Source organism: Pseudorasbora parva, chromosome 21 (genome assembly GCF_024679245.1).
Source record: "Pseudorasbora parva isolate DD20220531a chromosome 21, ASM2467924v1, whole genome shotgun sequence".
NCBI classification, from domain to species: Eukaryota; Metazoa; Chordata; class Actinopteri; order Cypriniformes; family Gobionidae; genus Pseudorasbora; species Pseudorasbora parva.
The window spans coordinates 5,594,954-5,616,536 of NC_090192.1; the positions used below are offsets into that span (position 1 = coordinate 5,594,954).

At 39.2% G+C, this 21,583-nt stretch overlaps 1 protein-coding gene across 1 annotated transcript in view; it reads left to right on the forward strand.

The window, feature by feature from the left end:
• Positions 1-21,583, forward strand: part of LOC137055774 (integrin alpha-X-like) — a 47,201-nt gene that overhangs the window by 22,271 nt on the left and 3,347 nt on the right. Inside the window, exons 3-19 of the mRNA XM_067429680.1 lie at positions 3,475-3,578; positions 3,686-3,756; positions 11,891-12,002; positions 12,122-12,252; positions 12,351-12,496; positions 12,918-13,065; positions 13,776-13,926; positions 14,075-14,148; positions 15,148-15,265; positions 15,348-15,481; positions 15,580-15,726; positions 15,837-16,037; positions 16,779-16,912; positions 16,999-17,138; positions 19,767-19,918; positions 20,066-20,197; positions 21,493-21,566. Of these exons, the coding sequence (XP_067285781.1) occupies positions 3,475-3,578; positions 3,686-3,756; positions 11,891-12,002; positions 12,122-12,252; positions 12,351-12,496; positions 12,918-13,065; positions 13,776-13,926; positions 14,075-14,148; positions 15,148-15,265; positions 15,348-15,481; positions 15,580-15,726; positions 15,837-16,037; positions 16,779-16,912; positions 16,999-17,138; positions 19,767-19,918; positions 20,066-20,197; positions 21,493-21,566 (2,169 nt within the window). The remainder of the gene's footprint in view (positions 1-3,474; positions 3,579-3,685; positions 3,757-11,890; positions 12,003-12,121; positions 12,253-12,350; positions 12,497-12,917; positions 13,066-13,775; positions 13,927-14,074; positions 14,149-15,147; positions 15,266-15,347; positions 15,482-15,579; positions 15,727-15,836; positions 16,038-16,778; positions 16,913-16,998; positions 17,139-19,766; positions 19,919-20,065; positions 20,198-21,492; positions 21,567-21,583) is intronic.

Below are 21,583 nucleotides of genomic sequence, written 5' to 3' on the forward strand. Positions count from 1 at the left end.
TCATTCCAAATAAGATCTTTAACAATCTTGGTGGTCTATCTTTCCCATTAAAATGTAACTTTTTGCCAGGCAAATTACCCATTTCCTTATCTAACTTTCATCAACAATGTCTTCTCTCGTGGAAATTGTGTTTTGTCCATAGCTTTTCCCCGCATAAAGTTATCCTCTGGAACAACGCTGATATGACTGTTAGAAATAAATCCCTTTTTTTCCCTAGATGGTTTGATAATAACTTTAATTGCATTCTATCCATTCTTGATGGCTTTGGTAATATTTTGGATTATAAGCAATTTTTGATCCTCCATAATTTCCCAGTTCCGCCAAAGGAATACAACACCTTGATAAAAGCAATCCCAGCGGGTTTAATCCAGTTAATTAAAAATCACCTTAAGTTTAGCAAAGGTAACAGCGTTTATCCGGCTTTATCTTTAGATGGTATTGACATTTTAGATCGGAAGTGCAGCAACAAACATATACGCAAAACCTTTCAAATGAAGAGAAAGATTACTCCAAGGGGTAAATTCTATTGGAGTTCTCTTGTAACAGATATAAATTGGAGAAAAGCCTGGCCTTTACCAAGTAAATTTTGCATATCTAACAAAGTCAAGGAAATACATTATAAAATCCTTCATAAGATTTATCCTGTTAACTCTTTTATTTCTAAATATTCTGATATTAATGAAACATGTTCTTTCTGTGGTTTTGTTGAAGAAACAATAACCCATTTATTTTGTTATTGTAATGTAACCAATCTTTTTTGGACTGAATTAAGTTCTTTCCTTTTTACCCCCAAAAATATAACTCACAACTTCATACACAAAGAGATTATCTTTTATTATGAAAACCCAAAATTGCTGTCCCTTGAATATATCGTTAATTTCTGTATCTTGTATGCCAAATTCTTCATCCACAAGCAAAGATGGCTTAAATCTCCTTTACGCTTTCCCCTCTTTCTTACTGAATTTAACTCTATTATTTCATCCCTTAAACAAGGTTTGATGCATTATGAAGAATTATTAAGATATGTTTTAACCTTATCATTATGCTTTTCTTTCTCTGTCTATTGATGTATTCAAATCCAGAACATTATTATCTTTTTTGTTTTTGTTTTGTTGTTGTTTTTGTCGCTTGTTATTATTCATTGTAACAGTTACAACCTCACTTCATTTCCCTGATCTTGTATATACAAGTTCTGCAATAAAAAAAAAAACAGCTGAAGTTAAATAAATGCAGTATTTCTCAAATAAACAGATGTTTCAAATGATATTTTCATCCAATACTTTATGTACTGTTTAATAAAGTGTCTATTTGGACAAGATTAAAGTTCAACATATAAACCTACACTATCAGTGAAGTGTTGCCAACGGTTTTTATCAGTTTTAGTTTGATAAACATGACAATATAACATCGCGACTACATGAAAAGTGGTTGTACTGTTATAAATAAATGATTTGTGAGCAATAGCGTAACATAAGGTTTTAGAATAAACACGAAACGCATGTGATCGCTGTTATGCGGTGAATCAGCCAATCAGCTGTGTCGGTCGAGCAGCCTCCTGCAGTCCCCCTTGAGAATCTGTTCTCTGCTCTCAAATCGCTCTCGCGGTACTTTGTTGACATACGTCACAGTCACTTGCAGTCGGCGCTGTCTCAAGTCCGACAAAATTTCTAACCGGCATGCAGTGCTTCAAGTCAGCCACCGATCGGTCTGCGCATCGCTGGGTGAAGTCGAACAAGCCTATCGCTGGGCCTCTGGGCCGTCCTTTCACTACACATCAAAATTTGATTGGCTAATGACACACGTCAGTCAAAGCTATGGTCCAATGGAAAATAGCAGCTTCAATGGAAGGCAAGCTATTAGGCTTGTTCGACTTCACCTAGCGATGCGCAGACCGATCGGCGGCTGACTTGAAGCAGTGCATGCCGGTTATAAATGTTGTCCGACTTGAGACAGCGCCGACAGCACGTGACTGTGACGTATGTCAACAAAGTACCGCGAGAGTGATTCGAGAGCAGCCGGCTGATGCAGCCGCTGCAGATTCTCAAGGGGGACTGCAGGTGGATGCAAGAGCTCTGATGAGGACACAGCTGATCCACGATTGGCCGATTCACCATATGACAGCGATCACGTGCGTTTCGTGTTTATTCTAAAACCTTACGTTATGCTAATGCTCACAAATCATATATTTATAACAGTAAAACCTCTTTTCATGTAGTCGCGATGTTATATTGTCATGTTTATCAAACTAAAACTGATAAAAACCGTTGACAACACTTCATTGATAGTGTAGGTTTATATGTTGAATATTAATCTTGCCCAAATAGACGCTTTATTAAACAGTGCATAAAGTATTGAATGAAAATATCATTTGAAACATCTGTGTATTTGAGAAATACTGCATTTATTTAACTTCAGCTGTGATAAAGTTTGCAAACGCAGTGCAAGCGTCACCACGGGAAGCAGAAAGTGTCCGACTTCACGTCTCCGTTTGCAGCTCCTCCCCGCCTGCACTCGGCTACTCTCGCCGATCGCATGGATCCAGCCGGAGCCGATGTCGAACAAACCTATTCTTCTAGTGCTGGTCCTATATATATATATATGATTTTGACAGGGCCAGCAGAAGAGAAGGCCCTGACAGCCCACCACTGAGTATACTTTACATGTGCTTTAGTGTGTGAATCAACACACCAAAATAAATGTACTTCAGATAATGACAAAAGATGATTAAAACATAATGATTTAAAATATACTTTAAAGTAAAACTTTTAAGTTGATGTTTTTTTGGAAAGTGTACTTATTAAAAAAAAAAAAAGTGTACTTGAGTGTTTTAAGAATAATAGGTAACAGGGTTCTTATGCATAATTACATGCAACTAACCAATCCCAAACCCTTATGTTATATTAAATACTACACTACAATAGCATATTCAATTTAATTAAGCAAATTTCTTAAAAGCTCAGACAATGTGCACAATTGAAGGCCTACATTTGAATTGCTAAGATAAACTTTCAACATTTGAGTTGTGAGATGTAGACTAGTTCCTTTTTTCTTATTTGTAATCAGAAGGCACGACAAAGCAAATTACATCTCTAAATAACTACTATTATCACTGTAATGTACAGTAGGTCATGCTGTAGTAAACATTTGACAATGTCTAAATTAAAACATTTTTAAAGAGCCACTGCTGACTTTTCTGGTTTATTTAAAAATATTTTTTGAAAGGTTTGCAATTCCACCCAATTCTTTGTCAGCAGATTTAATTTCCCCTTTCTGTGATGTTCCGTCCCATAAAACATTTTGCAGCACCAACTAAAATAACTTAAATGCATGCTGATGTCCACACTTTTTCTTTAATTTCTTGTGATGCATTCAGGGGTTTCTCATCTTAGTCATACAGCACATCTAACCAACCTATTAAAAAACAAACAAAAATAAAAAACACTTTTTTCATATTCTTCCTGTCTTCTTCCATAGTTTACTTGTGAGTGATCCTTTAAAACAACTCAGTCAAACTCAAAGAGGACAAATATATCGCTGTGCTGTCACTGAAGGAAACTGCATCCCACTGCCCATTACTGGTACTTTGTTTTTTATATGATGCTTTCAAGTATGTATGTAGTAAGACACAAGTTTTATTATCCATTATCCAGCATTTCTCTTTCAAAATCCATTTTTTATTCAACAGTCCCCAATGAAGCTGTCAACATGTCCCTTGGACTTTCAATGTCTCTAGACCCTCAGTCTTCAAGAGCAGTGGTAAGTTTCATATTTTAAAGAAGTCATGAGCTGCATTTTTAAAGGCCTGCTAAAAATCAAAAATTTAGTTCCCTTTCAGTCGGTGACTACGATGTACGTCGAATTGGGATCACTTCTGGGAGCCCCTATCAGCTTCGAGATATAGACAACGGGCCAATGAACATTGGCGTGCGTGCTTTGCATATCGCACCCCGCCCCGCTGCACGGGTATAAAGTGGAAGCGATCGCCACGCTCTGTTGTCATTCACTTCGGAGCCAAACGGCATTGATGAAGCATCTGACTGCCTTCCTAAACAGCGAGAGAGAGAGTGAAAGCGTGTTCCGGGGCAAATCGATCTTGTGTTGGCCAGACGGCACAAGACAGCGCTACCACGATTTCACTGCTGCTGAGAGAGCTCCTGTTTTAACAACAAAACTGAGAAACTGAGCAAATTGCACTACACATACACACACACACGACACACAGTTGGTTTGGTGGGCGTGTTTCTTTTCTGGTGAGAGCAGAAACAGGCTGCACACAAACCTGTCATTCTGCCGCGGTCGATCCCTGGGTGCTTCAGCACTAAAAGAGCAGATTTCCTCACAAAAAGAGCTACACGGGTGACGTGCTGTCTTTTTCAAGATGTCTTTCCACCCGTGCATTTCTGGATGCGGTCGTTCCCTGTCGCCCACTGACAGTCACAACCGCTGTATCACGTGCCTGGGCTTAGAGCACGCTGAGGCGGCGTTTGTGGATGGCTCGTGTTCTCACAGCGGGAACATGACTATCTCGGCGCTTAGGTCGAGACTCACCTACCTTCGGGAGGGTGGAGTCCCCCTACCCATAGCTCGGTTAGGGCAAACCCGTGGAGCGATCCTCCGTGGGGCTCTAATCCCTCACAAGCGCCGCAGTTGACGGCTATGCTTTCCCGGACCGAAAAGGTCGGGCTTGAGTGGAACCCTCCACCACATCCGGAACCTTCTAGGTTGGACGGTTGGTTTCTCGGGGCGGGCCGCGCTGGTTCTCAGTGTCCCGCCCCGGTGCCTTTCTTCCCGGAGGTGCATGAGGAGCTGACTAGGTCGTGGAAAGCACCGTTTAGCGCCCGTCTCGGCCGCCCAGAAGCAGAGGGAGGCCATCCGGCACATCCTGCCCCGGTGATCCACTGCTGCCTCCACGCACGTATCCAGGCATGCGATTGTCTCCACAGATGCCTCATCCACCTCCTGGGGTGCTATTCACAACGGGCTTGCAGTTTCGGGTCTGTGGACGGGGCCTCAACTGCAAAGGCGCATCAACTGCCTGGAGTTGTTAGCAGTTCTTCTTGCCCTGAGCCACTTCAAGACGCCACTCCAGGGCAAGCACGTTCTGGTCCGTACGGACAGCACTGCGGCCGTAGCGTACATCAACAAACAGGGTGGTCTACGCTCCCGTCGCATGTCACAACTCGGCCGCCACCTCCTGTTATGGAGTCAGAAGTATCTGAGGTCACTTCGTGCCACTCACATTCCAGGCCTGCTCAATCGTGCGGTTGACGAGCTCTCACGACAGCCAGTGCTTCCGGGAGAGTAGAGACTCCATCCCCAGGTGGTCCAGCTGATTTGGGACCGCTTCGGGGCCAACAGGGAGACCTGTTTGCCGCCCCCGGACACGGCCCATTGCCAGTTGTTTTATTCCCTGACAGAGGGGACCCTCGGCACTGATGCTCTGGCGCACAGCTAGCCCTGGGGCCTACGCAAATATGCGTTTCCCCCAAGTGAGCCTTCTTGCACAGAAATTGTGCAAGGTCAGGGAGGACGAGGAGCTGGTCCAGTTGGTAGCTCCGTATTGGCCCAACAGGACGTGGTTCCCGGAACTAGTGCTCCTTGCGACAGCACCTCACTTGCCCATTCCTCTGAGGAAGGACCTCCTGACTCAGAGATGGGGCACCCTCTGGCACCCACGTCCGGACCTCTGGAAACGGTTTGGTCCCTGGACGGGACGCAGAGGTTCTAGGTGATCTGCCACAGGCTGTGGTAGACACCATCACTTCCGCTAGAGCGCCCTCTACGAGGTGGAACCTGTTCGTCGTTTGGTGCTCTTCTCATCGAGAAGACCCCCAAAGATGTTCGGTCAGGGCTGTGCTTTCCTTTCTGCAAGATCGGTTGGAGAGAAGGCTGTCTCCCTCCACTCTCAAGGTGTATGTGGCCGCAATCACTGCCAATCACGACCTAGTAGAAGGTAAGTCCTTGGGGAAGCACGACCTGATCGCCAGGTTCCTGAGGGGCATGAGGAGATTAAATCCGCCTTGCCCCCACTCTATACCCCCTTGGGACCTGTCTCTGGTGCTGAGTGCACTGCAGAGACCTCCCTTTGAGCCTTTGCAGTCAGTAGAGTTAAAAATCGTCCTCGGTTACGACTGTAACCTTACTGTAACCGTTTTCTATATCTCAAAGCTGATAAGGGCTCCCAGAAGTGATCCCAATTCGTCGCTCATCCGACGTACCATTTGACGTACCATTTGACGTACGTCTCCGTTCCCTCCTTCAGGGAACGAGGGTTGCCATAAGTAACCGAAACGTTTTTTTAGCTTTTAACATGAATATGTTTGCCTTATGTTATGAATAAGCTGGTGTGTTCCAAAATAATGACAAAAAAATGGCATTTAGGAGATATAAACTACATCCATTCTATATAAACAACATCATGTGCATCATGTATACGGTTCATACACCGGACATACACTGCTTCTCATTACATCTTCTGTCCAATCATATGCTATAGAATCTGAAGCGTCCCACCCCCTAAATAGATGCTGAAGCTGAAATTGCTCACTTGATCACACATTTACTATTTTCTACATGGTAAATTGCACATAGTACACTACATAGGGGATAGGGAATACTTCATTGTAAATGTGATTTCAGTTGAGAGTAATGAAGTCTGGTTTCAAGTTAGTTTTACACAAACCACCGCAGCTCCGGTCCAGAGACATGATAACACAGAGTGGATTTTATGTGCAAGTCAGCGCAAGTCAGCACAGACAATGAAAGATATTGGCTCAATTTGAATTCTACACAGAATGTGAATGTGCACAGAATGCATTTTAAAGTGATATGGAGAAGATTATGAAGAGAAACAGGCTGTTCCTCCCTTCCCTCGTTTTATTACGAGTGGGATACATGCAATTTATGTGTTGTTTGTTTGGGAGTGGAGCATGCAATGTCAGCTCTAGTAAAAGGGAGCTGACAGTGTTCATTCATAAAATTCCAGACGTGTAACATATGCACAAGAGTTTCTGCTCCTGTTGGCTTTCTTCTCAAGGGAAGAAAGTCAACAAAGGTCCTTGGCTCGGATCTCGCATTTGCTGAGGCAGCGTGTAGATCAAGGGTCTGCAAAATAGATTCTGTGTCTCGATCTCGGATCTCACGTGTGCCGAGACAGCGTGTAGATTAAGGGTTTAAATCTAGCGGCTCAGATTGCGTGTTTGCCGAGGCATTGCGTAGATTATGGTTCTGCATCTACTGATTGCGGCTCAGATCTCGCGTTTAATGAGGCAATGTGTAGATTATGGGTCCGCAATATATGCGTAGGGATTTGAGCAGATGGAAAATTATCTTTCTCTCTTTCTCTTATGATTGTGTACAAACTAATTATGTGTGTTTGCAGACTATATATATATATATGGTTCCAATTTGTTTTGAGAAATTATCCATATTGACGGCAAAAGGCTACAGAATATTTCGTTCTGTATTGACTGGTTTAATATTTCAAAATCGATAATTATATTGTTTTTTTATTATTACAATTAGGCCTATCTGCATTTATGTTAACCTACAGACTTTCAAACATGAAAATGTCATTATGTGTCACAATATGGGCTATATATGTTGTAGTCAGATAGATATGATGGTGCTGCAACACGCATCGCTGCAAATGACTAATGCAAGCCAACGCAAATGGCTGTAAATTAAACTTAAAATAAGTCTAAGATGGTCAAAAACCCAATCATCTTCAATAAAAAGGAATGAGACTAAATGATCTTACCAGTGCGCTTAGGTCGCGCTCTCTTATGTGATCTTTGAATTTGAAATGAGCTGCTGAATAAAATGCATCTTGAATCTTTTGCTTCCGTTGCTGTAAACTCCGTTAAATGAGCATACCACGGGAATTGAAGATGGGATTTATATTCATTTGCGTAGGTGTAAGGTAGGCTATAAGACAACCTGCATGTTCTTTTTTTATTTTATTTGTTTAGCTCCGTTTGCGAGAGCCACGAGCAGAATCAGCCTGCCTCAGCTCGTCAAAAATGCCTTTTAGGCTACTGGTGGTAATAGTTGGCGAAATTAATTAATTGTTAATGTGATGCTTGAAGTGTTTTATGGATTTTATTATAGGCAAGACAAGTCAAGCGTTGATTTGAGAGACTAAATCGATTAAATATGCGGTTAACTCACTGTCGGCGGCTGGCAGCTTTTGGTCGTCACTTAAAAAAATTAAAACTTTAATTTAACAAACAAAAAAATGCTCTAAACATTTTTTCTAAATTAGCTTAATAAAGAAACTAAACGAAATATAACTACTGTGACATTAAAAACAAAACAGAACTATTTTAATGGCTGCAACAATGTAAAAAAAAACAAAAAAAAAAAACAGGCTCCAGTCGGACTCGGGCCGAGAATTTTGATAAGCTGTCGGACACGGGCCGGGCTAGGGCCTCAGCGTCTCGGGCCAGGGCCGGGCTAGGGCCTAGATTTGAGGCCCGTGCAGGGCTCTAACTCCCCTCATGTTTACAAATTTCATGGATGCAGCTCTCTCTTCTGAAACTCCAGGGCATCTGCGTTCTGAACTATATAGACGATTGGCTCGTTCTGGTACAATCAAGACAACTAGCGGTTCAGCATCTAGATGCTGTTATCGCTCATATGAAAGTGTCAGGGTTGAAAGTGTCGCCAAGAAAGTGTTTTATCTCCAATACAGAGTACCACATTTCTAGGTGTAGTTTGGGATTCAAAGACCATAAAGGCTTATCTAGTGCCTGTTTGGGTAGAAGCAAATCTCATAGCCACAAATAAGGTGAAGCTCGGCCAGTAACTTACTGTGAAACGGCTTCAGAGACTGTTAGGTCTAAAGGCAGCAGTCCTGTGTGCAGTGGTGGCTCAAGACCAATGGGTTCTCCCCGAGGGTAAATCTATTTTGCATGATGACGTGGCGATACCTTCGTGCCTTGGTTATATGGAATAATCCTTGGTTTCTGTAACAAGGACCAGTGTTTGTTTTTGTATTTTTTTTTTGGGGGGGGGGGGGGGGGGGGTCTTTCGGGGGTATCTCTTCAAGAAGTGTGTGATGCGGCATGGTGGTCATCACCGCATACATTTTGTAAGGTTTTATAACCTGGATGGGGCTTCGACTCTGGGGTCTCGAGTGCTTGTGACATAACGTGCACTAAGTATTCACACAGACAGGCACTTGGTATTATGGCAGCATGGGTATTGAGTTACTGCAGTGCTTTTTCCCTTGAAAGGAACGTCTCAGGTTACATATGTAACCATGTTTCATGAGAGGGAATGAGACTCGTTGCTATGCCATACCTCCAGCATGCCTTTGACCGTATTGCTTCGACATTTTAGAAGCTGACATTGTTTGGTTCAGGGGTGCTTTATAGTTTCCTGGTCAATGACGTCACCCACCTCTGACATACCATCACGCCATTGGACTGATTTCACATGTGCTTCACGACGCAATCATGCAGAGGCATTCCCGCAACGCTTTGATGCAGCGATTATACCCTAAAAATAGTATACTACCAATTTTTCTGCAGAAGTATCGAAGAAACATCTCGTTACGTATGTTAACCCTAGTCCCCTGAAGGAGGGAAACAGAAACGTCAAGTCAGTCGTGACTGATGATTTGGAATCACACAAGTATACAGACGCGTTGGGCATGATTATTATAGTCATGATGAAACTATATATTGGACTATGATTTTGCCATTGTGACATGTAATGTGATTCTCGATTTAATCAGCCAGTATATTTATTTATTTATTTATTTATTTATTTATTTATTTTGCGGTATTCAGACATGTTTCGAACACGTAACCCCTCCCCTAAACCATTTTGTGTATTATAAAAAAAAAAGGATATAACAGGCAGATATGACTGCAGGCACAATTTATTCAAAAATTATAAATATTCCAAGTGTTACAAGTCCAAACGATTGATTTGTGTGAATTAATTCCCTAAAAGCGTCTCCAACCACCAAAGATTATTAATACATTTTAAAAATTACTGCTGGAAGAAAGTTTACGTCATTGACTTTCGTATGTCTCATGAGCAATTGTCACTACATCAACTTTGATTGTTAAATGCCATTGGCTCTTGTGTGTTTCGTGACCGATCGTGTCCTGCTAAAGAGTCTGGTGTTGGCCAGGTTAGCCTCTGAAGTGCCCTGAGCATGGGAGACAGGTCCCTAGAGGGTATAGGGTGTGGACGAGGAGGATTTAACCTAAGGAACGTGACTTTCCTAGTGACTTATCTTCAACTGCATCAGCTGAGGTTATCCCACTGGATAGTGGATGCTATTGTCTCCCCATCCAGGAACCAGAGTTAAAAGAACACTACCGTTTTTATAAAAATGGCTTATTCAACTTGTTTGTTACATTTAGATATGTAGGCAAATCCATTTTTGTCTCATTCAATCGTTGTGAATACGCAGGCCACAAGAAGTCATTAGATGTTTTTTTTTAAATCACTTTTAGTGGGGACATGCTAGTTGGCAACATAGGTTTCCATTCATTATGTTAAGATAAGCTAGTGAAGACCCTGCCAAACTAAAATATAAAAAAGGCTTTTGCCCACATATATAAATGTAGGAATGAAGTTGAATAAGCCCAACTTCAAAATTTCTAAAAAATGGTGGGGTGTTCCATTTTGTGTTCCAAAGATTCTTTGCCTAGCCCTCCTTGGGGGGAGGGAGCAGTGTGGTCACCATCTCCCAGAGAGCAGGTGCTTCTACCTCTGAGTTGCCTGTCTCAGAGCTGCTTGCTTTTTCCTCTTGCCAGCATGCTTGGCCGGAGCCTGGACGGGCTGGGCACAGAGTCCTTCACGGGTTGGGGTACCCGCGGGTCAACCCGCAAATTTTGCGGAATTTAGCCTTGTGTGATTTTTTGAATCACAAGCTCAGTTTTGAATCCACTCCTGACAGTAGAGCTGCACGATGTGTGCATCTTGAAGCACAGGATGAAATCAGTACATTGGAGCTGTGTGGCGCGGCAGAATTTTGAACAACTTCCTGAGTCGCCGCGGACAAGCACCGAACGCCGCTGCTGGTGTGTGTACACTCATTGAAAATAATGTGTTCGAATTTTAAAGACGTGGCGCGGTGCTGTATTTACTTTTGTATGTCCTGGCAATAAATGTGTAGGCCTATATAATGTCATATGCTAAACTGATTTTATTTCGGGTGCGGGTCGGGTGTCGGACTCTGGCTGGGCGTCTCTCTTGCGGTCGGACCTCTGCTGTCTAGGTGAAGGGAACTGTCAAGCCTGTCATATGCACTCAACACTCGTAGAATACACCCTCTTACCAGCTGTGAAGACAGCTCTTGAGGGCCCTCAACAGTGCACAGACCAGCTTTAAAAACAGCTCTTAAGCGCTGTCTCACAGCACACCAAACCAGATGTGAGAGCAGCCTTATGTCTGTTGAGTTGTGATCGCCGCTGCAAGTGCCGTCACACCAACACAGAAGCAGGCTTCTTCCAAAAAGCAGATGACTCGTAATGAAACAAATGTCTGAGAAGAATAGAGCTGGAAAAAAGTGAATTGCAATCGGAAGCAAGCGTGTCCCTGCGACCATATTTGTCCCCATGCTCTGCAGGTGGGGCGCGGGGATAAAAAGATCACATGTTAATGTGCATTGGCTCATTTAGTTACACTCGGAGAGGAATTAGTCAGTCACGACCAATGTGACATTGAAGTGACTGACTGAAAGGGATCATGCAAGTTTTGGTGCATGTCTATATTTGTATAATTTATTGTTCAAATTATTGTTAGAATTGAACCTACATTTACATTGACCAAAATTATTAAGAAGAATTTTTGCACCTTCAAAACTACACTAAAGGACAGATTAAATTATGTAAAATCTTTAAATAATTAAAATCTAAATTTCTTTCAGGTTTGTGGTCCAACCATACCTAAGAACTGTGATGTAACCACTTACAATGGCATGTGTTTTAAAATCAGTAAAGATAATGCTGTGAGCAGATCTGTGCCAAAGACTCTGAGAGGTAAATGTATGGCAATCTACCAAATTAAAGCAAGTCTTCTTTATACTGTATATACTGTATGGCATGATTATTTGAATTGAATGAAAATATAATACTATTTTTATTTTCTCCGACTTCAGAATGCCCAACATCACAAATTGATATTGCTTTTTTGATGGATGGATCTGGAAGTGTAGATTATCGGGATTTTAATAAGATGAAGGCTTTTGTTAAAGAAATGATCAAAAGTTTTGTAGACCACGATACACAGGTATAATAATCAATGCATTTATTATAATGGTTTGCATGATTTTTTAAACCCCCAATATTCAGATCATCAGGCACTTTATCTGTCTTTCTCTCTTACAGTTTGCCATTGCACAGTTTTCTACACAATGTATCATTCATTACAAGTTTCAACAAGTCAAAAATGCCAAGGCGTGGGAAGATGCAGTGAACTGGATAACTCAAATGAGAGGATCGACTAACACTGCAACAGCTATAACACAACTTGTGTGAGACATGTCTGCTGATATTTATTTTATTTATGCCATTAAAAGTAATATTAATCCTGACAGAAACACTGAGTGAAGATTAATTTAACAGGGTGTTTAGTGAGGGCCGAGGAGCATGTTCAATTAAAAAATATATTACCTCACTAAAAGAAGAATTAAGACGATGAATATTACAAATTTAAAAAAAACTGATAGGTGTCTGCCCATCCATGCAAAAGTGCATGAAATTAAATGCATGAATAAATGGATGCACATACTACCCTTTTGCTTTTTTGGGTGTGTAATAAAGATTTCATAGCACTTAATATTTGAACAAGATTCCAAAGACAAACAATGTAAACTTAATATGAAATTTATCCTAAAGAAGTTGCATAATTGTATTGATGATTAAATATGTTGTACTATTTATTTATTTCAATAGGAGGGAGTTATTCGTAAGCAGTGGAGGTGCAAGACCATCAGCCAGTAAAATTTTGGTCGTTATCACGGACGGTGAATCAACTGATACATCTTTGACTGAAGCTGTTAAAGAAGCTCAAGCTAAAAATATAATACGATATGCTATTGGGGTGAGATTTGATTTGATTTGTACTGATATTTTGCTTTTGTTAGATTAAAAAAAGACTTTTAAAAGACTCCGGGAGTAATTTGAGACAACTCAGAGTATGTTCCCAGTTAACACACAAGACATTCTCAACAGAGCAACGAATCAATGATTCACCATAGAAACAGACTCGTCATTCTACTTCCTCTTCTTCTTTTGTTTAATGGTGATTTACATAACTTATTTTTGATTATATTATTTGTTTGATGCTTTAATTAATTATATGCAGATCCATGTGGGATAGGAAAATAAATATATTTGAATTTAACTAACATTTAAAAATTACCCTTTTGTAATAGTGCTTTATATAACTGTAACTATTTTGTTAGATTAATATAAGTATATTAATTATATAACATGCATCTGAATATTCTCTTAAGCAAACTATACCTAGACAATAACCTGCTCTTTGGAATACACCCCATTTGTCTTGGAAATGTTTTGAAAGTTTTAATATATATATATATATATATATATATATATATATATATATATATATATATATATATATATATATATATATATATATATATATATATATATATTATATATATATATATATATATATATATATATATATATATATATATATATATATATATATATATATATATTAAAATCTATTACATTTATGAAGTGTTACAATTATCTCCATTGATTTTTTTTTTTTTTTAGGTTGGCAATGCTTTTACAAAGGGGACAGCAATACAGGAGCTGACAGATATTGCATCTTTACCCACCGATAAGCATGTGTTCAGAGTAAACGATTTCGACGCACTGAAAAGTATTCGTGAAATACTCAAAGAGAACATTATTGCCATTGAAGGTAAGTTTGCAGAGGAATGAAAAATGAATGACAAACACAATGTTTACATTTATTAGCTGTGATGTCATTAAAGCTGCTTTGTTCATTGGGTTGATTTAAAATAATAACATTCATATTTAACTGTTGTTGCTTCTTTTATTTGCTATAGGAACCCAGACGTCTGGAGATTCATCTCGAATGGAGTTTGCACAGGACGGGTTTAGTGCAGCAATGACATCAAATGTAATTCTGTGTATTTAACTTACTTGACACCAAACTAGAAGAAAAAGATGAAATATATGGGTTAGAAAGAGTTTCACTGAAACAAATTAGAGGCCGTTGAATCGCTCTCTCTAGTGATAGATGTTATTTACACCAAGTACAAATAGCTGTAAATAAGTGATATAGCATACTAAGTGAAAATAGATAGTGATATATTCTATTTGCACCAATAGCGGTTCTTTGCAATTATGTGTAAATAGTAATTACATGCAATTTGTACTTGATTTTGACAGATACACTCCATTTGTGTATTTGCACCTCATGATGCAATAATAACAGTGTAGATGATTATATTTATTAAAATGATTAAATGAATGCTGCCTTAATGGGACAATAAAACCCCACCCTACACCTACACCTACAGGGACCCCTAACCCCAACCAATAAATGCTTTTTTTAATTAATACATTATATAACATCCTTTTTAGAACATTTATTGAAAGTAAATGCCTTTCTAATGAGATATGTGATGGGAAAAGTCGATTGCATCAAAACCGAAATCCCTAAGCATTACCTTACTCACTACGCTACTGAAGATGTTGGAATAAGCATGTCTTATTTTAATCTTGTTTGGCTCAAATAGGCAGTGTAGATAGGTGAAGCTAGTGCGAATAGCTTTTTTATTTTAAGTTAAAATGCATGTCCAGTTGCATATTTAAAAGAACAACAGTTTAATTAATGTTGTTAATACAATGTTACATCAGGTCAAATGAACTGCTATAGCTTGTAATGTGCTATTCTTGGTAAAACTGCTTTGAAACCATAAATATTTAGCAAAAAGCCATAAAAAAGTTAATCTTTTTTAAATATTATTTGCAGTCATAGATATCCATAGACACCATGTTTTGACTCATGTTTAACTACCCTTCCACCTCAATGAAAAACACTGAAGATTTTGCATGCTTGTAAGCTTATTTCTTAAATAGTTATATTTATTATTATAATCTGATCTGCATTCAGACAGAAATGATCATGACTGCAGTTGGAGCTTTCCAGTGGAAGGGTGGATATCAGCTTTACAAACCAAATGCTATTTCAGATGACTTTCAAGCTGGAAGTGAGCATGACAGTTATTTAGGTGAGATCTCTTCTTCGACTGTGTAAATCTAAATAAATCAGTCAACACATCAGAATACTTTTTAAGTTTATTTTCTTCACAGGTTATTCCTTGGCAATAGCAACAATATCCAGAGCAAAGTATGCAGTCATGGGAGCACCAAGACACAAGCATAAGGGACAAGTAACTGTTTCAGAAATTAATCGAAGGGACTTAAAGCAGCTGGATCCTCCAATGGTTGTAACAAAATATTAGCTCTTCACACATTAATGTAATAGTGGAAGTAAGTGAGCTTAAAATAGATAAATATATTGCTTCTCTTCCTCTTTTCTCAGCCTCAGATTGGCTCATATTTTGGAGCTGAGGTGTGTGTGGTGGATTTGAACAGGGACTCGATTACAGACCTACTTTTGGTATCGGCACCAACGTACATAGAGTCTGACCGGGAGGGTAAAGTGTTTGTTTACAGCATCACTAGTCGGGTCAGTAATTTTTGTTTTGGACATTCAATTAAGACTACAATTTCATGTAAGATTTAGTATTTTTGTGTCTGTTCATCCCTGTTTCTTCTCTCTCTGTTATATCTTCATAGGCAAACCTATTTTTTTTGCAAACACTGGAGGGCATGGCAGGTCAGAGGGGTCGGTTTGGCTCTTCTCTGGCCAGTCCAGCAGATCTGAATGGTGATGGTTTCACGGATGTGCTGATTGGAGCTCCTTTAGAGGAGGATGGACAGGGCAGCATCTACATCTTCAATGGGATAGATCGAGGGATCATTTCAAAATACTCACAGGTGAAAAAGACATGGCATGTATGTAGATAGTTTAATGCGTGTAGTTATGTTGCCACTCGCGATCGATCACTTGTGTGTTGCCTCGATGCTAGTTTCTCAATAGTTTGCTAAATGCATTATTTGAGTGATGTGAACACAAATTAATAATACAGTTAAAATAAATAGGGCCCCACCCGCCGACTCTATACACTATGTGATTGGCCCATCCAGATTGTGAGGATTACAGCTCAGAAGGGTATTGAGAGTTCCTAGACGACACTTGAGGGCAGATTAAATTTGCTGCCGCTAGGGTGCGTCTAGATTTCTAGGCTACTAAAAACTCACTTGACTCACTTCTCTAATGTAAGGGTGGGTCGCCTACAGTGGTTCAGGCAGGGTTACAATTCACAAAACGTATTATATACAAAACGTTACAATTCTCATCTATTACCACCCACTGCTACTTATACCAACGACGGAAATAAGCGCAGTTACAATAGCAAAATATGTTGAAAAGTGTTGCTTTAATGTGACTAATATTGTATTGCAATAGAGAAGAGCCAAACAGAAGGCCCCCAAAATCAGACTCAGATCTCTTTGTCTTTAGGAATTCCAAATGGCCCTTCTGATTAGAGAGAGTGGGTTGAAAACAGTACAGCAAATGTCTTTGTTCAATTTCAAATATCTTTGATGATTTTCAATTCTTTCATCTTATATTCAAATATTTTCGTTATCTCTCTCATTCCCTCTGGAATGAAACAGAGGATTGCTGGATCATCTGTGCGAGCAGGTTTGCGGTTCTTTGGGATTTCATTGAGTCAGTTTTCTCCAGACCAGAGTCAAGACGGACTTCCTGACATTGCTGTTGGGTCCATGGGAGCAGTTCTTCTTCTCAGGTCTGTTTTCTTAAAGAACTAAAACTATATACAAATACAGTGTTTCAGCCATAATAATTCATATGTGTTATATGTGCATCATTCAGGTCCAGACCCATCATGCTCTTGGAGACCAAAGTAACTTACAACCCAAGCAAAGTACCAACCGGTGAAACAGAAAAAAAGTCACTGGAAAACACCATGATAGTGTGTTTCACCATGCATCCATACAAACACAGCATAAGAGGTTTATCCTATTCCTTTATGTTGTAGTTAATGTCAAGTCAAGTCAACTTTATTTATATAGCGCTTTTACAATGATGATTGTTTCAAAGCAGCTTCACAGTGTTAAACAGAACAATATTTCAAAATTAGATTCGGCTGTACAGTCGTTCTGGAGAAAAAGTTGATGTTATCAGCTTATTTTAATTTATCATATAGCGAAAATGTTGGCAGATCAGTATTATAGTATATAGAATTAATTAAGACCTAATAAATTCATTTTATTTGGTAATTTTGTTGAATAACTTAGATCGAAATTTTAGTGTCACCAACTGAGCAAGCCCAGCCAACGGTGACATAATGTTGAAGTGTTTTTCCAATCGTAGCTAGTTTCTTCAAAGCCATCAAACTGCAGAGACAACCATAAATCAGGTTATTGTCTTTGTCACTGTGGTGCTATCAAAACCTTTCTCTGATAATCACAACCAGCCTGACTCTGCAGCATTAAGTCAAATAATGACATGCGATTGGGGGCGGGACTATCTGTTGAACCAACCAATGGCATCCAAGGGGAGGAAACCTGTCTGTAGCCTTATTTTTCAAATTCTTCCACATGAAAAAAAAAATTCAACATTGATATTAATACAAATATTTTTGAGCAGCAAATCAGCATATTAATGGTTTCTGAAGGAACATGTGAAACTGTAGACTGAAGTAAAACTCAGAAGAAAAAAAATCTTACCACTCAAAATTAAGAATGCTAATGTGTGTATATATATATATATATATATATATATATATATATATATATATATATATATATATATATATATATATATATATATATATATATATACAGTCCCTGACAAAAGTCTTGTCGCTTATCTATACCTGATATTAACCTGACTTTTAATTAATTAATTGGTGTTAGAAATAGCTCATATGAAAAGCTAAAACCCTCCCAAAAATGTTTAATGCACTGAAATAAATAATGTTCACAGAAAAAATATTTATCATTTAATCAAGACGGAAAGGTCAAATCTTGGCAAGACAAAAGTTTTGTCGCCTATACAGAAATTGAACAAATTTACTGCAAATACAAAAATATGTCAGCAAATTAAGTTTTGGTGCTGTGAGATCCAAATTTAATATCTTGTATGACTTCCATGAGCTTGAAGGACTGCATCCATGCGGTTTGGCAAGAATTCATACAATTTATTGATGAAGTCATCAGGAATAGCTAAGAAAGCAGTCTTGCATGCCTCCCAGAGTTCATCAATATTCTTTGGTTTCGTCTTCCATGCGTCCTCTTTCATCCTACCCCACATATGCTCAATGATGTTCATGTCTGGTGACTGGGCTGGCCAATCCTGGAGCTACTTGATCTTCTTCGCCTTGAGGAACTTTGATGTGGAGATTGAAGTATGCGATGGAGCACCGTCCTGCTGCAGAATTTGGCCTCTTTTATGGTTGGGAATATAAGAGGTAGCTAAGATTTCTTGGTATTTTAGACTATTGATGTTGCCTTCCACCCTGCTGATCTCTCGCACACCCCCATACTGGATGTAACCCCAGACCATGATTTTTCCGCCACCAAACTTCACTGTTTTCTGGGTGAATCTCGGATCCATTCTGGCTCCAGTAGGTCTCCTGCAATATTTGCGGCGACTGTGGTGTAATTCAACAGAAGATTCATCTGAAAAATCCACCTTCTGCCACTTTTCCTGCATCCATCCTTTTAGCAGGCTGTGGGCCTTGGCAAATGCCACACCGTTTTTCAATTGTCTTTTGTTTAGTGCTGGCTTCTGGGCACTGATTCGACCATGGAGGCCATTTCGAGACAGAATCCAACAAACTGTTCTGGTTGACACAGGGACTTCAGGTGACCAGGTCTCGTGGAGCTCTGCTGCAGTGGAAAATGGGCTGGCCTTGGATTTTCGAGCCAACAAACGGTCCTCTCGAGCAGTTGTCTTGCGGGGTCTGCCTGACCTGGGCTTGTCAAAAATGTCTCCAGTCTCTTCAAATCTTTTTTTTAATCCTCTGTACTTGAAGCTGAGACACATTGAAGGTGTCTGCCACATCAGCAGTGGATCTGGTCTTCAGCCTCATGATAATCAAAACTTTAGTCTCAGGGTGAATCTTAGGCATGTTTGCAGAGGTCTAGTTGCAGTTGATGTGCAGGTCTAGTGTACTGGGGTTCTTTTTATACACACTTGAGACCTAATTGACCCATTATTAGTCACAGGTGAAGCTCATATGACAAGGTGTCAAAACTTGTCTTTGCAAAAATTGACTCATTAGGCTTTACCAAGCTGTGAATATTAGAATACTTTTTGAAAGTTTAGTTTTTCACTGAAACATTATCACAAAAGCTGGTGGGATTAAAATGAGCCATTTCTTGTAAAAAAATCTTGATTAGAAATATATTTCAGCGGCACTTTAGGTCAATTTGTACACAAGCGACAAGACTTTTGTCAGGGACTGTATATATATATATATATATATATATATATATATATATATATATATATATATATATATATATATATATATATATATATATATAGTCTTTGATTTACAGAGTACTGCACTTACAAAAATGTCTTTCATGTATTACTTTTATGTATGTATATGTCTTTTGGTCAATATCTAGATCTGTCCGCAAAGATTAATTACACTATAATGCTGGATGCCAAGCGACAGAAATATCGAGCAAACTTCTCACCCAATAACCGGCTCCTCAGTGATGTGCTGAACATTGGATTGGATACAGAAACTTGCAAAAGTTATCGCTTCTTTATAGATGTAAGTCTGAAGCATCACCACTTTTTGACAGCTATTTGTTCCCCATCTTACTCTTTTGAATATCTAAATCTAAATATCTAAAATATTTTGAATTCTGATTATAGCTTAATTGAATGTCTTTTATTTATGTCATTCTTGCCCACTCAGGCTTTCTCAGAAGATGCTCTGAACCCGTTGTCCAATCAGTTGACATTCTCTTTTGAGGGTCTGCCACTTGCCAAACTGCAAGACATAAAGCCGATACTGCTGCCGACGATAAAGACCACCACAGACCACAGTGTAAGAGGAGGCAAAACAATGTTTGTTTTAAAGTATAAATCATTCAGACAAAACATTTAATGAGTACTAATGCTATTTCATGCATTCTCACTTATTTACAATTTAAAAGAGTTGGATTCTCATGGCCAGAATTTCCAAAAACGCATTGGACGTATGACAGAGTATTTATTTCTTCAGGATTATAATACGTTTCGGAAGGTTTTTTTTCTTCTTCTTCTCGTATTGCCCTGTAGGATGTTATAAAGGGCGGAATTGCTTGTATGGGCACTTCTGCCGGATGAGTGCATTTGCACATCTACCAGAGCAAGAGCACGCCCATCAACAAGCTTCGTTTGGGTTAGGGAAGCCGTCGGTGGTGCTGATGTTTTTAGAGCATGAAATCAGCAATGTCACTAAAGTGTGTTTCTGGTTGTGAGGGAAAGATAGCCTTGTTCGGCATAATAATTAACCCAGCATTAAGGAAACAGTGGATGCAGTTTGTTTTACGGAACAGCAACAGAATTGTCCAAGTGTGTTTGTTTGTTCCCGGTCACAATTCGAATCCGCAGGCATCAAATGTCAGTGTTTTGTTGGCAATTGGCACATAAGTGCATATAATATAAACGACTCAAATGTATAGAGACTCGAAAGTTTATCTCTCTGTGTGTATGTGTGCTTCTAGTGACTCTTTAGCTCCTCCTAGTGCACACCTCCACAAGCTCAGCTGTTTTCAGAAAGAATAGGTACAGCATATCTGTTTTTTTATAAATATAATAAAACTAAAGACTCTTCGGAGATGCAATATTATGCAATACTATTATATAGGTACTTTAGATTAACATGAGATTGACATGTGTTATGTATCCATTAAAGGAAAAGCTCATCCAAAAATGAAACCTCTGCCATCATTAGTTAGTGTCATTTGTATGACTTTCTTTCATCTGTTGAACACACAAAAAAGATGTTTTGAAAAATGTCTATGCTTGTACAATAAAAATCCAAAGTCCAGTGTTGTTTTGATTTGGACATCACTGACTTTCATAGGACAAGCTGAAACATTCTTCAAAATATCTTCTTTTGGATGAGTAAATGATAACATCTAGAAAGTAATTTTCGATGACACAAGGGTGAGTAATTAATGACAGATTTTTCATTTTGGGGGATTCGTTTTGATCTGATTCATAACTAATAGTTTTATTTTAATTTCTTTTTTCACATGTCTAAAAATATGAATTATATCTAGTGCAATACAGTGATGCAGTGTTATATGATTTAAGAATCTACTGTATATCTGAATATCTCACCTCGTTCCACAGCTGGATTTTGAGATAAACTGTGGGCATGATGAAATTTGTGTTGATGACCTCAGGATGGATTTCAATTTCTCCGGGTGAGCAAATATTTAAG